General features: G+C 41.4%; 2 protein-coding genes across 13 annotated transcripts in view; both read left to right on the top strand.

Annotated features, from left to right (window-relative positions):
• The window catches only part of LOC126580902 (protein NDRG3), a 35,972-nt gene extending 34,251 nt beyond the window's left edge, over positions 1–1,721 (top strand). For all 12 annotated transcript variants that reach the window (XM_050244243.1, XM_050244242.1, XM_050244244.1 and 9 more), the window contains one exon: positions 1–1,721. This exon is cut by the window's left edge and continues 2,259 nt beyond it. The gene's annotated coding sequence lies outside the window, so the exon portion shown is untranslated.
• An 8,516-nt stretch (positions 1,722–10,237) lies between these two features.
• The window catches only part of LOC126580901 (epidermal growth factor receptor), an 85,146-nt gene continuing 81,868 nt past the window's right edge, over positions 10,238–13,515 (top strand). Inside the window, exon 1 of the mRNA XM_050244232.1 lies at positions 10,238–11,500. Coding sequence (XP_050100189.1) covers positions 11,383–11,500 — 118 coding nt within the window. The 5' untranslated portion in view covers positions 10,238–11,382. The remainder of the gene's footprint in view (positions 11,501–13,515) is intronic.

Raw genomic sequence — 13,515 nt, forward strand, 5'->3', positions numbered from 1 at the left:
AAACGGGGAAGAGTAGTCGTTAACGCAGTTGACAGTAAAAGTATCAGTACACCCTAAGCTACTATTAATGATAGCAAAGCTATAGCAAAGTACTCCCCTCTCTGATTATTGATGGAAATTGAATAACATTTTAATTGAAGAACTTTAATACAATCCATAAGGTCTATGATCTCCTAGAGCGCTAGCGCATAGATTTAATCGAAATGAGTTTACTTCCGTCATTCTTTTATCGCACTAGCAGTAAACTCCTTCTCGAAACGTTTCGATGTTTTACACCTCGGTAATACGAAACAGATAACGGAGACATTACACTGTCTCGCACACACGACAATGATTTGTAGATCTTGGCATGTTGAGCATGGTCGTTACTATATCCGTAGAAATACTTACTATTTGTAGATACTTTTCATGTACTTGCTTCGTGGCCATAGGCTCCTATCATGCTGCTGTAGTGCAGCACGAAGTAGACAACACTCGGTGACAAGCATTCCAGTGTCAGCAACAGCATCGGTGTATGCAGAAAACATTCTATCCATAAAACTAGAAATAGTACAGCTACATCCGCATCTCAGCTAAATTTGCCTAATATAAGTCAGGCCTGCTGCAACCGTTATGCTGCAGCACATAAAACTGTCGATAAAATAAGCATCTTAAAGACGCTGAAAGCAACAATGAACGAAGCGAAAGATATTGAATGGATAAGTTGGATTGTAACAGTGAAAGCGCAAACAGAATGTGTGGAATCCGCTATTGTTATGCATGTTGGCGCTTGTGACAAACTGTACTTCGATTCTTTTTACCGCAGTTTGTTAGGATTTGATAGCTCGGCAAACATTTTCGCTTAAGGCTATGTTCATGTGGCAGCGCAATGCAAGATTGGTAATAAAATAATGGTCTCAAGGAAAGTAGCGAGATAAAAGAATCCAAAGTCATCGCGCCCCCTTTACACCGACGGTGAGGCATTCAGAGATTGGTGCATCCTGTCAGACATCATTGTGATAGATCAGAGGCAGCAATACAGCTAGCAAACAGAGTGTGGCATGTAAGGTTTAGTTAAAAATGAACAAATTCAAACACAAGTGCACCGCGTATAGCTCTCGCTCAGCGTTGGACTGGGTGAAGTCCAAGAGACTCAGAACATTGTAGATGATGGTTTCGCACGCAGGCTAAACATTGAGCATGACTAACCGTAGCTTACAATACCAAGCATCGGGAGCATAACAGTGCTAGAAGCGATATGAACAACATTTAGTTTACTATTGAGTGCCTAATAATTGATTATTGGAATTGGAAAGATTTGTGAGCCAACTTATTGAAGCTGCTTTCAGCATTCCGTTTATTTTGAAGCGATGCAATTTATCGATTTGACGATAATGTTTTTGATTCCATTTCTCTCCAAAGCGCTTGAGGTTTTGTATGCTAAAGCGTTGCTTTTTGAAGATGCTTTGAGAAACAAAAAATCATAAGATACTGTTGGGATATATTTGCAAATGATCTTCATGTAACCGTAGTAACCAAGATCATGCCTCTTCATCACAGATGCCCGTATTGTGTTGACGAAATAAAGAAAAATAAATGGAGGATTTGCTATTCTTTTACAATTTATTATACTATTAATTAGATAACAACTCAACCATCAACGATCATGTTGATAAAAAAAAACAGATAGAATGCATGAGCTGCAATACAATAACTGCTGCCGATAATGCTAGCTGATGTTATCGGAGGCGCATGAAATGTCACCCAGGAGCAGACAGACACCACGAATAGTCGCTGCAAAACTGAAACTGAAATATCACGGACAAATAAACTAAATCAGAAACCGAGTAGCAAATCAACGCTTATGCCAGCATTCATTCATGGCAGTCTGCCCGAAATGCCATGTTGCCCATAGCACACAAAAGGAAAACGCAACTTATTAGCAAGGTTTAATCCAAACGCCTACGGTCACTGAAGCCACTGAAGAAGGGATGAATCGTAAGTTTAAGAAGCGGATGGTGCTGGCAAAGCAGGTGTAGTGATAATGATGAAGAGAATATTAGCTAGCCAGTTAGATGGTGAAAGGGAGTTGGAAAGGTTCTAAACTGTAACGCACATCACTATCGATGATAGGGGAAAAAATCCAGAAATGTAGAACTGGCAAAAGAACTAATGCAACTAGTGAAAGAGCAAGCAAGCATAGCGCGAGCCCCGCAGAAATGTCACGCAAATCAGTTCATAAATGATCGAAGAAACAAATCGAGCGAAAAACCAATAAAATATAAATTGCCGAGGAACAAACAATAAGCTACCGAGAGTGTGTTCGTTTTTTCTGTTTTTTGTTCCTAAAATTAATCTGATTTCGTCGGCACAAGCACTAATCTACGGTGAGTATTGGAGCTGAACGGGTCAAACTATTTCCACACCGCAGAGGAGATTTATCTTCGACAACTCTTTCGTTAAAACATTGATCCATCCGCTCGGTAAGGGAACCATTGCATACTGAATGCTACACGACATTTTCAACTGATTGAAGTAATAGCCCCCTTTTTGTGCTAATAATCACGCTTGTGCAATGTGTAGACGGTACGAGAGCGCCGCTTACGGCTGACGTTCCCCAAGGATCCGTTCTAGGGCCAACACTATGAAACGTGATGTTTGATGGGATTCTGCGGCTGAGACTTCCGCTCGGGACTTTGCTCGTCGGCTTTGCCGATGATATGGGTCCTAGCGGTCCCATAGCCTGAAAGAGGTCAAAGTTATCGTCGGTCGAATTAGTGGAAACGTGGATTACGTGGGTGGGGCTTGAGGTCGTCCGTCACAAAACCGAGGTAATGCTTGTTAGCGGCCTGCAGACTGCCCAAGAGATATCGATTTACATCGATGATCTAGTGGTTCAGTCTCAGGATGCGATCAAGTATTTCGGGGTGATGGTAGATCGCAGGCTTACCTTCGAAACTCCCATTGATCATGCTAACACCAAGGCGCGGGGGCACTTAACACTCTTTCGGCAATTATGCGTGGATCGGACGGCATCAGTTGCTCGAGGAGGAGGCTAGTAACCGCCGTAGTCACTTTGGTATTGCGTTACGCGGGTCCTGTCCAGAGGTCGGGGCGGAATCTGGTAGAGTTAAGCAACCCATCGGTTCACTAAGATTATGGTCGTGCTTTCCTTCGCTGCCATTAGTATGACCCCGATTGGAATCCTCATCGTAGAAGAGAGAGAATGACCAGTACGGCCGTAGGACTTATCGTCTAATTCCCAATATCGGTAGCTTTTGAGATACCGTAGTAATCTGTAACGTAGCAATGTCGGGATAACTGTTCTTCCTGGAAAAAGAATGACCTCGGCTTATCGTAATATTTTGACGACTGATAAAATGTTACATTTTCGAGGAATATCAATCTCGTATCTCGAATTTCTCAGAATTAGCTCACCTACCTTATCATGGTTAGATGAGATAAAAGCAACATCATGTGGTAGATATCGGACACTAGTATAAAGCTGGACTCTGCTGGACGAATGTGTTCAGTTCGGTGAAAGTGTTTCTCATGCTAAGAGTGGGTTATTGTAAGTGGAATCCTCAGTGAACGATATACGTTCATTTTGATTTACCATATAACATCGCTGTGAGTTTTTCTAAATTAAGAGACCATTAATTGATAGTGCGATTTTGGAAGAATTTCCGATGTTAAACCCTTATTTTGAATCTGGTACGAATTTGGGAATTATTACTGGCCCCTAGAAAAAAGAGCCTGTTCTATATATGTGTCCGTGGGAGCCTTCAGCCATGCTGATGATGGCATTTTAAATTTATCACGGAATACATTTTAAAACCTCCTCCGTTGAACTCATTTACCTTCTGATATTTAGGAGGATGATAGCCACATCTTTAAAAAGACCTCGACCATCAATGGGGAAGATGGTGGGTGTATATTTTCTGTCTGATTCCTAGCTCTTGATTAGATAGATTATTTAATGGCAATTTTTAATACCTGTATTATATTTTTATACTTCTGTAATACTTTTTATTGTATTAGCTTTTTTTCTTGTGCGTGAATGAATTCAATATGAACGACTCTTGTTTTGTAAGTTTATTTTTTGTTTAAATACCCTGATCCTAATTTCGAAACATATTTTTCGCATCGGCGTTCGGCCATCGCTGTTGCAATTTTGGGTACCTCAGTTGCTCTATCATTCCCCCGACAAGGCTGCACATGTGTGGGGACGAACATGTTCATAGAGAAGAACCATTTTCTTATGGATAGGTTTACCATCTTTTGGGTGATATGCAATTAAGAATCACCTCAAATATTGCGATAATAGACAGCATTGATAATCCTGTACTGGTACGATGTCTATCATGTTCAATAACCGACTAAAGCAGCTGCTGTCGTGCGCTCCAAGGGCACAAAAGACAAAATTAACACTTGCTCCAAAATCGTTACTTGGGTGCAGTGGGTTGCATCGAAAGTTTTGCGCCACATGTCGAATAAAAACTGAATGCATTTTCGTTGATTGTAAGTAAATGGAAAGCTGAGCATGACATGAGATGGTTGAACTCAACACCAAACCCTTACCAACGAATTGAAATGATGAATGAATGAAATCAATGCAGAGGAGGTGATTGAAAGCATGATTAATTGGATTCAAAATTATAAAGGACTCCGCATCCTTCTGGCTCGGCTTGAAGTCTCTAGTCAAATTTATTGTCTACACTGTGTAAAAAACCCGTTGTTTTTTATTTAGCGGTACCAAATAGACGAATGGTAAAATGTACTCCAAAACGATGAAATTGTCTGTTGTTGTCATCATCATGCTTCTGGGAGGGTTTGTTTATGGTGAGTATCCAACGATTTCTCGAATTACCTGCATGTTGTTGATAATTAAATGACGTTTTATATATTTTTTAAATGCCTTAGCCCTACCTGTTTCTAAAAGAATTAGCATTGGTACCGCTCCAATAATTGAATCCATGGCCAAAGAGATAGAACTTCCTTTCGGTGATACCTGGAATGTCAGCTGCAAATTCCGCCAGCCTGTAGTTTGGAAGCCTTATGACGCCTGGTTCGACTGGGTATACTAGCTGTTTTATAACGTCGCTACACATTTCAGAAATGTTTATAGAATTCACCCGTAAAACATATTTACAGACTCCGCCGAATGTCACTAGCATTGCTTTTCCTGCGGGCGATACAGAGATGCAGTACGGAGCCATTCTGACTATATTCAACGCATCCGCAGCAGTAGCTGGGCGATATTATTGTGTACCCTCTGATCAACAAGATGACGATTTGGACGAGATGGTCAACGAGGACAAAGCATCGAGTGTATACGTGTTCGTAAAAGACTACGCACAGCCTCTTGTACCCGTGCCGATGGAACATTACGTCCAAAATGAGAAAGGGTTTATTCCATGTAAGCCATCGTACCCAGATGTCGAGGTTGAGTTATGTAACAGGGTGAGTCATTCGTATATCATATGGCACAATTTGTGTATATCAATTAAACTTATCATTGTATGACTTTGTAACTTTATAGTTTGAACAGTGTTTTTTGGGATTTGATCCGACGAAAGGATTCACTGCTTCACAATCATCTCCGCACATTCCTGAAGACGGAAAGCTTTTCTGCAAATCCGACAACGCAAATTATACGATGCATGTACTAGCAAAAAATGGTAAGTATGCTATAATCTGTTTGGTTTTTTGCTTTGGATGTAGTTGTGTACTGTTATACGCCACACTCAACAGCAGCAAACATTTTGTGTTGTATATTCCATATTTATTGATTATTAGAAACAAATGTACTTAATTCCATGCTCCACTCTCTATTTGATTCACTTGCATAGAAATGAATAAAAACACTCGCATAGAAATGAATGTAAGTTTGCTAAATTTTAAGATGTTCATATCTAATGCCTACCTTAGTAGCGGCACACAAAATAAATTTAACAAATAAATTGGTTTTATTTACAGGCAACATCTACCACCAGCAAATCGAGCTCTTTGGCCAAGGCAATTATATCCATGACCGCTGAGAACCCAGGTATCGTGTATTGCACGGAAACTAATTCTGAGGGAAACAAAACGTCTCAGGCATATCTATTGGTGAGAAGCATGACTACGGAAATCCAGCTAGAACAGATACAAACGGCAAGCTTGATCACTGTCGGAGATAATGTGACATTCGTATGCTCTGCCATAGATTTTGGTTATTCAATCATTCCTTCTAACATCGTTTTCATAAACAATGACAAAGAGCTGTCCCTGTCCGATACCGTGCAACAGTCGTTCTTCTATGAATCGATATTTCTGAAATCGCAACTGACGCTCATGAATGTGAGTTTGGATATGTCGGGTAGTATGAACTGTTATATCAAGTCCGAGAATGCCCACGTCATTAGTAATGTCATTCAGATAGAAGTTGTTACTCCGATCGCTCCAAGACTGCTATCAGGCAAGGAACACGAAAGCATCACGAAAAAAGTTTCTGAGGGTCTTACACTTCACTGCAATGTAACTGGTACACCTCAACCGGAAGTGACATGGTTTAAAGATGGGATACCTTTTCATTTACAAGACGACAACATTAGCTATCGTTTTAAGGAATTCATGCTTTCATTTAATAGCTTAGAGAAGGATGACTTTGGCTCATACGAATGTAGAGCAGTGAACAAGGTGGGGGAGATCCGCCTGTTCATGAGAGTTGAGAAGCAAAGTGACATATCTTATTGGTTTTTACTTGTTAGTTTCATCGCACTCAGTATTTTCGGCCTCGCCATTATGACTCATCGTTACAACAAAACTATGAAAAAAACAGAGAAAGCGGTAGCTGATCAATCGTATATCAGACGACTTGTGGAACCCCTACTTCAAAAGCCACGAGCATGAAATCTGATAATTTGGTCATTCATTTATCGAATAACATGGAATTAATAATATTAGCCCACATCGTTTTATATCACCGTCCCATATTAATCCAGTTGGTCATAGCCGAATGAAATAAAGTGCGATTGAAAGCTAAATCCTTCCTCTACCTTGGCGTAAAACCTAAGACCTTTATAAGAAAAACTGCGATTAGCTGTGAAACAACCACTTTTTTACCGAAATACTATTTTAATGGGAGAAGGGCAGTCACTTGTATACTATATTTAGTTCTAGAATCGTAAATTATTGATCTATGAAGTGTGGTGAATTGCAGAATAATAAATTTCATTTAAAACACGATTACTTCTATTCTATTATTATAAGGACTTCCGAGATCAAACTAGAGCGGGAGGACTCAATAGGAGTTTTCCCAACTTTCTAATATCTTTGCTTTTTTAAAAGGTAATCCAATCACGAAAGGACTTAGGGTCCCATTATTACCACCAGTCTTTAACGACCATCACTGGCACTTCTGCTCAATTATTTAAGATATGCGACACCATTATTTTGAGCGAAAGACTTCACATTAGTTATTTTTTCACAGTAACGTACTACAGCTGGTCATTAACGTATTTCGATGATCTCTACTTGTGATATTACCACATTATGATACTCTATCACTATTCATCAGATTCCAGCTGACCGTGACTGTGACTCAGGCGCGCGGAATTACGGCATCAGACCCATAGTCACTAACGGTGCAGCTCGCACAACCGTTTCACCAAATATCAACTTTCAATTTGAGCTAGTAGCACAGCTTTATAAACAACAAGAGACCGTAGTGCTATCGACGTGTTTGGCGATCAGGTGACAACTTATAATTGCACACTAGCAGTCGACTGATAAACGCCAAAATGAACCGCACATACACATGTCGCTGAATAGGATTTTTTCAGAGAATTGTTTTTCGAGGAATCGGATTCCAGAGCTATCGCGCCCCTCATGCTCGCTTATCTTCTATATCTTTTTTTTTTAAATTCAGGTCCTCTGCGACTCGAGGAGTTTTTTCTGGGAAATGATTACAGTATAGGGCAGGAGGAAATGCCTGTTCCCTCAACTCATTGTACTCTATCTTCTCCCCCCTGACCACCTGATAAATACGGCTCCGTCCGTAAGGTACCAGCTAAAAAATGATTACAGTATCTAGGTAGGTAAGATTAGAGTATCTGGGTGAGTTTACCTGTACACCCAAAGAAGTAAAAATAGCACCACCCAGTTTTTTCTTCAGTAGCAGGCAATTAATCATTGAGCTCAACCAAATTCTTTCGTATGCATGTATTAGGTCTATGCGTTGAAATCCGCGGTGTTTGTACCAAATTTAATCGGTTATTTCTCAATAAATCTTAACAATCTGCTTTTTAAACATATGACTTTCGCTAGCCACTACTTTTTACTATATTTTGGGCAATTTTCGAATTTCATGTCGAAAGAACTGCTCATCTTTTGAAGCAGTTTAGGCAACTGCCCTCTTTTCAATACTTTCATAAAGAATGAGGTGCTGTGCTTCCAAACAATTTTTTAATCAACCAAACAAGAAGCATTAAGAAAGAACAATGTCTGGGGAATACTGCGAGGAGGGTAACATTTGGTCTTCGAGGTTTTCAAAAAAGTTTTCATCGGTTTTGCTGCATGCGGGCTAGCGCTAGCATGTTGAAAAAAAAGTTTATTACGTCATTTTTCCCATTTTTACCGTTTTTTAGGACAGAGCTTGCTTCAAATGGATCAATTATTGTTGATAACGTTCTCTATCAACAATTTCATGAGTTTCCGAAAGTTCTTAGTGCACGACACACGTGAAAACTGGATTTTCTCATTATTTTGGTGTACCCGAACCTTCTGTGTCTTTGAAGACAAAATCTACGCTTCTAAACCTTTGAAGCCAGCTTTCACATTTTTATTGTATCGTAACATGTTCAACATAAGCTTAAACCAACACATGATAATTTTCAGCAGCTGTTTTCTTGAAATGAAAAAAGGTTTTTAAATCTCCCCGCAAAATGAACTTTTCAGGCACCAAACTTGACATTTTCAACTGGAGAAAAAACTATGTCAATATTATGAACGGTGCCTTATAGCGTTTTAAAGGTATTTAGTTATACTTTAAAACGACATAACAAATGAGGATGTAAACCATCCCCAAACAAAATGGCGCCATGTATTAGCAAAACCACGGATTTCAATACATACACCTAATACTAAAAAGGGTTATGGATTTTACCACCATTAGTTAGTATTGTTGTATTGAGCCGTTTTTTCGTAAATCCAGGGAAACTAAGAAAAGGGGATGAAACAAAAATAACACTTATTAAAAATTAAATTAGGGTTAAAATAAGCGTGGCACTATCATTCGAGTGTGAATTTTGATCAAAAGGTCGCGCCCATAGTCCTAACACATGAGACTAATTTTACACTACGCCAATACTTCTAAAGCCGGCGATACATGAAGCGTAAACTCAAGCGTAAATATAAAATTAATTTACACTTGAACATGTTTACATGACCGGGTTGAGACGTGTAATCCGAATTACACTGAACTTTTATCGACTTTTGTGAGAAAAATAGGATCGTTTTTCCGAAGAAAAAGATTAAAAACGCTAGTAATGATCACTCACTATTAATGCAAACCACAAACAGGAAATATAGTGAGGCAAATCGCTTGCAAACAGCGTTTACGCTAGGATTTATGCTCCGTGGACCTGTAATCTTTTTTACACCGTGTAAACGGCAAATGTAAACTTTTTGGCATTAAGCCGGCGATACATGAAGCGTAAACTCTCGTATAAACTCAGAATGTAATGCCAAAAAGTTTACGCTTCGTGTGGCAGGCATAATCGCATAAAAGTTTATACCGAAACGTCAAATGCAATTACATTCGGGCACCTGCAATTACACTATGCTATTACATCAATTACATGTGTTTCTGGCCACAAAAAACATAAATCGACGAGATAAGTTGATTGCTGAACATCTTTTTATATATTTTAAGATGTTTTTACTGCATATTAGCGATTGAAGAACGTTCAATTCTTTATAACGCTACGCTTCATGTTGGTGCTGTGTTTACGCTTGCTTTTACGCTCGGATTTACGCTCCGCGGGCCTATAATCTTTTTGACATAAGTATAATCTTTTTGGCATTACACTCTGAGTTTATACGAGAGTTTACGCTTCGTGTATTCCTACCTTTACACTCTGAGTTTATACGAGAGTTTACGCTTCATGTATCCCCGGCTTAAGATGTTGTTTGCTGTATTAGCGATTGTAAAACTTTTTACTTTTCATATCGCTACGCTTCATGTGGGTGCTTGGTTTACGCTTGCTTTTACACGTGCTTTATACACTATAATCTTTTTGAAATAACTATGATCTTTTTTTCATTACATTCCGAGTTTACGCTAGAGTTTACGCTTCGTCCGTCGCCGGCTTTACACCAAAATCCTCTCAACACGCGCGCGAGAGAGCGGAATTCTCTCTCCATCGATCGCTCTGCTCGGCGCTATGGCGGCAACGGCTTCGTGACGTCAGAAAAGTCTTGCTCTCGCTCGGGTCTGGTCGCTGTTCGTGAACGTGCTGCTGCAAGTTCCTTGATCCTGCCATCCATTCAACCTCCACTCCATTGATGTGCGAAAACAATGAGAATAGCCAAAAGTGTGATCGCTCTTCCAAAAACCGTCTAGACCAGCAGTGGACAAAGGATGTGTCGAGCGAAGGAATCGTAGACGTGGATCGTGCATTTCTCGTGGGTTTTCTTTCCCAGCAGCGTGCAGTATTAGCGTGAATCGTGAAGTGATCGTCGGTGCGAAAGTGTGCTCTTGTAGGCTTCGCCAAGGGGTTCCGAGGTTTTCTGGTGCCGTTTCCCGTCCGTAACCACCATGTCACGGTGCTTTGACCGCGGCAACCGACTTGGTTCAAACGTCGTTACTTTCGAACGGCTTCCCCGTGTTCTGCCCCGCTCGATCGTGTGCCGCTGCCGTTGATTCAGTGCGCGTGATTGTGGAGACGCCGCATCGTCTTGCCGTTCGCAGATCGTCATTGTTGCAGCGATCGTGGAACAGTTGTGTCAATAATTGTGGCTCAAAACAGTGAGCCGCTGACGAGGATCAACTCAACGAAACGTTTGTGGTTGTTGTGCGTCGAGTGTGACGAGCAGTGCAAAACATACATTGGCGTGCTGAAAAGATCACCAGAAGATCAATCGGATCGGAGTAGTTTGGCTGGACCATGGCCGACCAGTGCAGTAACAACAACGACGCCGTTTTGCAGTAGTGTGTAGTGTGAGTTTGCGTCTGTGAATCGAATAAGTGTGCAACAGGTGGTTCCTCAAGAGTGAGAAGTGAAGCTGTGCGCCGCGACACTCTTCCAAACAACAACCTGCGCCGTTTCGCAGTTCCAGCTCGAGCTCCACGTGCTATCGTGAGTGTACTGAGAAGTATCAAAGTGCAGTGAATCGGAAAACGGTGCATTTGGAGTGAAAATGGGTGTTATACGGTCCGCAGGCTGTGTCCTGCTCGTCCTCGGTATGCTGCTCGCCGGTGGCAGCTGCTTCGTCAAGGACATGAGCCAACGTCGGCACGAGATCAACGAAATGCGAGGTAAGCATCGACGATCACGACGATTGGCTTTGTACGATTTTCACCCATTTGTTTGCTGGAGGATGGAGAGTGGTCGATAATCGGATTGGAGAGCTATCGGAGCCAACGAATTTTTGTGTTTGTCCCACGACGGTGACCACGGATCGGACATGGGACCGCGGTGCCAGCGCTCAGTCACCTTGATGTCGCCCACGCCGGATCGCGGGAACATCTAGCGATGAAGGGGTGGTGCGCTAGTCGATCGAGCAAATCTTATTGCGTCATAAATTATTTATACACAGCTCCACTCACAGTGCCGACTGTGTTAATGCCTCACCAGTAACACTCTCAGATCGGATGTAGTTTTTAAGGTTTTTTTTTGTCTTTTGACTCTTTGAAGGCGAGTTGACTACGTGGCCATCACTGCGTCTAAGGGGCACAGTTTCAAACTGCCTGTTGCTCAAAGATCTATCATTTCGATTCGAACTTGAAGAAAATCATACAACAAAAACAGGAAGCTAACGAGAGCCTCACTTGAAGGTTCGAGTGACACAACCCGGGATATGTGGCGTCTCCGGCCACTACGCTCAACAAACACTCTTATCACTCCACTATCGTCCACTAGCCTCCCACTGGTGATGGCCTCGCTCGTTCTTCTCAATATCTCAACGACTCTAGGGCACTACAAGGTTTTGCAAGCGGAATTGCTTGCGGTTCTAGCTTGCAACTACTTACTTGCTACGCGATAAGATAACGTTTCCTCCCACACTCGATCATTAACTGATTCCATTGAATTGCGCGAAGTCGCTTTCACTTGATTCCGGTTTTGAAATCCGACATCGTAGAATATGTTGTATCTCCGCAAAAGTGAGGGCATTTGCATTCTTTATTTGATATATTTTTGTTCTCTATAATACTCGGGATCAAAGTTTGAATGGAGATAATATCTTCTCTAAATTTCATTCCATATTTGTTCAATATTTTTATCGTCTGTTAATGAATCATTTTCTTTTTTGCGATCCTTGCTGTTTGTTAAGGACAAATGCTTTTCCAAATCTTAAAAAATCTGACACAATTTTTAAAGATGAAAAGGCAAGCTAAAATGGCTTAAATTTGTTGAAGTTACATATAATTTCAGGCCTAAAAATTGGCAAAAAAATGATTCACACTTTTGTTTTTATAAACTTGCCTCCATCGTACTAAGTCTAAACCTTAGTCCGGAAGATTTTGTTTGAACGATCTACCTTGATGCTCTCCGAAAGGGTAAAGCAGAAGAACCATTTGATATACGGATTCTCTGAAAAATTCTTTCGTTCAAGGGTTCAGTGGTCATTCCTTTCTACTAGGATCCAGGGAAACGATTCAGCACATCAGAAACAGTTGATTTAGCCAACAGATTCTCGATGAACAGCTTGTGGGCACTGATATTAAGTTAAAAGCCTCCAGCTCGCTCCCTTGTCCAACTGGCAACAATTTAAGTCCGGCTGTTGCGTTCACTCGTTTGACAGGAAAATGAGGTAATTGATTTCCCACGAGGTTCGCACCAAACAACAGCATCAGCAACCTCGCGCTTGATCCCGCCCTCGTAACCAAATTGTTGCAAACCTCCTTCGCACTCCACATCCTCTGGAAGGAGATTGAGATTTTCGGGATTCTTCTGGGATCAGGGGAGATCAGGCGATAATCCGGCGTGGCCGACAGGACACGCAGGGAAGAGGCAGCCGGTATGCAATTATGCAATGCACCCTCGAATGGTGGTGCGAGTACATCTCGATGCAATTGTGCGCCAGATGGCGAGTGTTTTGGCCACTTTTTTTTTTTTTTTTTGGAAGAGTTCCATCCGAGAGCACAAACAAAAAAGCGGAGCAGATCGTCGGTCAACACAGAAGAAATGCATCGAAGCGCACACCGATCCTCTCGTCAGTCGCTTGTGTCCTGGAATCCGATTCCGATCGGAATCCCGCTTCCGCACACACAAATACGGCCAAGCACCCACACGTGCACCGGTGCGTATCGAGGCGTTCCATCACCAAACC

This window comes from Anopheles aquasalis, chromosome 2 (assembly GCF_943734665.1).
Source record: "Anopheles aquasalis chromosome 2, idAnoAquaMG_Q_19, whole genome shotgun sequence".
In the NCBI taxonomy this organism is placed as follows: domain Eukaryota; kingdom Metazoa; phylum Arthropoda; class Insecta; order Diptera; family Culicidae; genus Anopheles; species Anopheles aquasalis.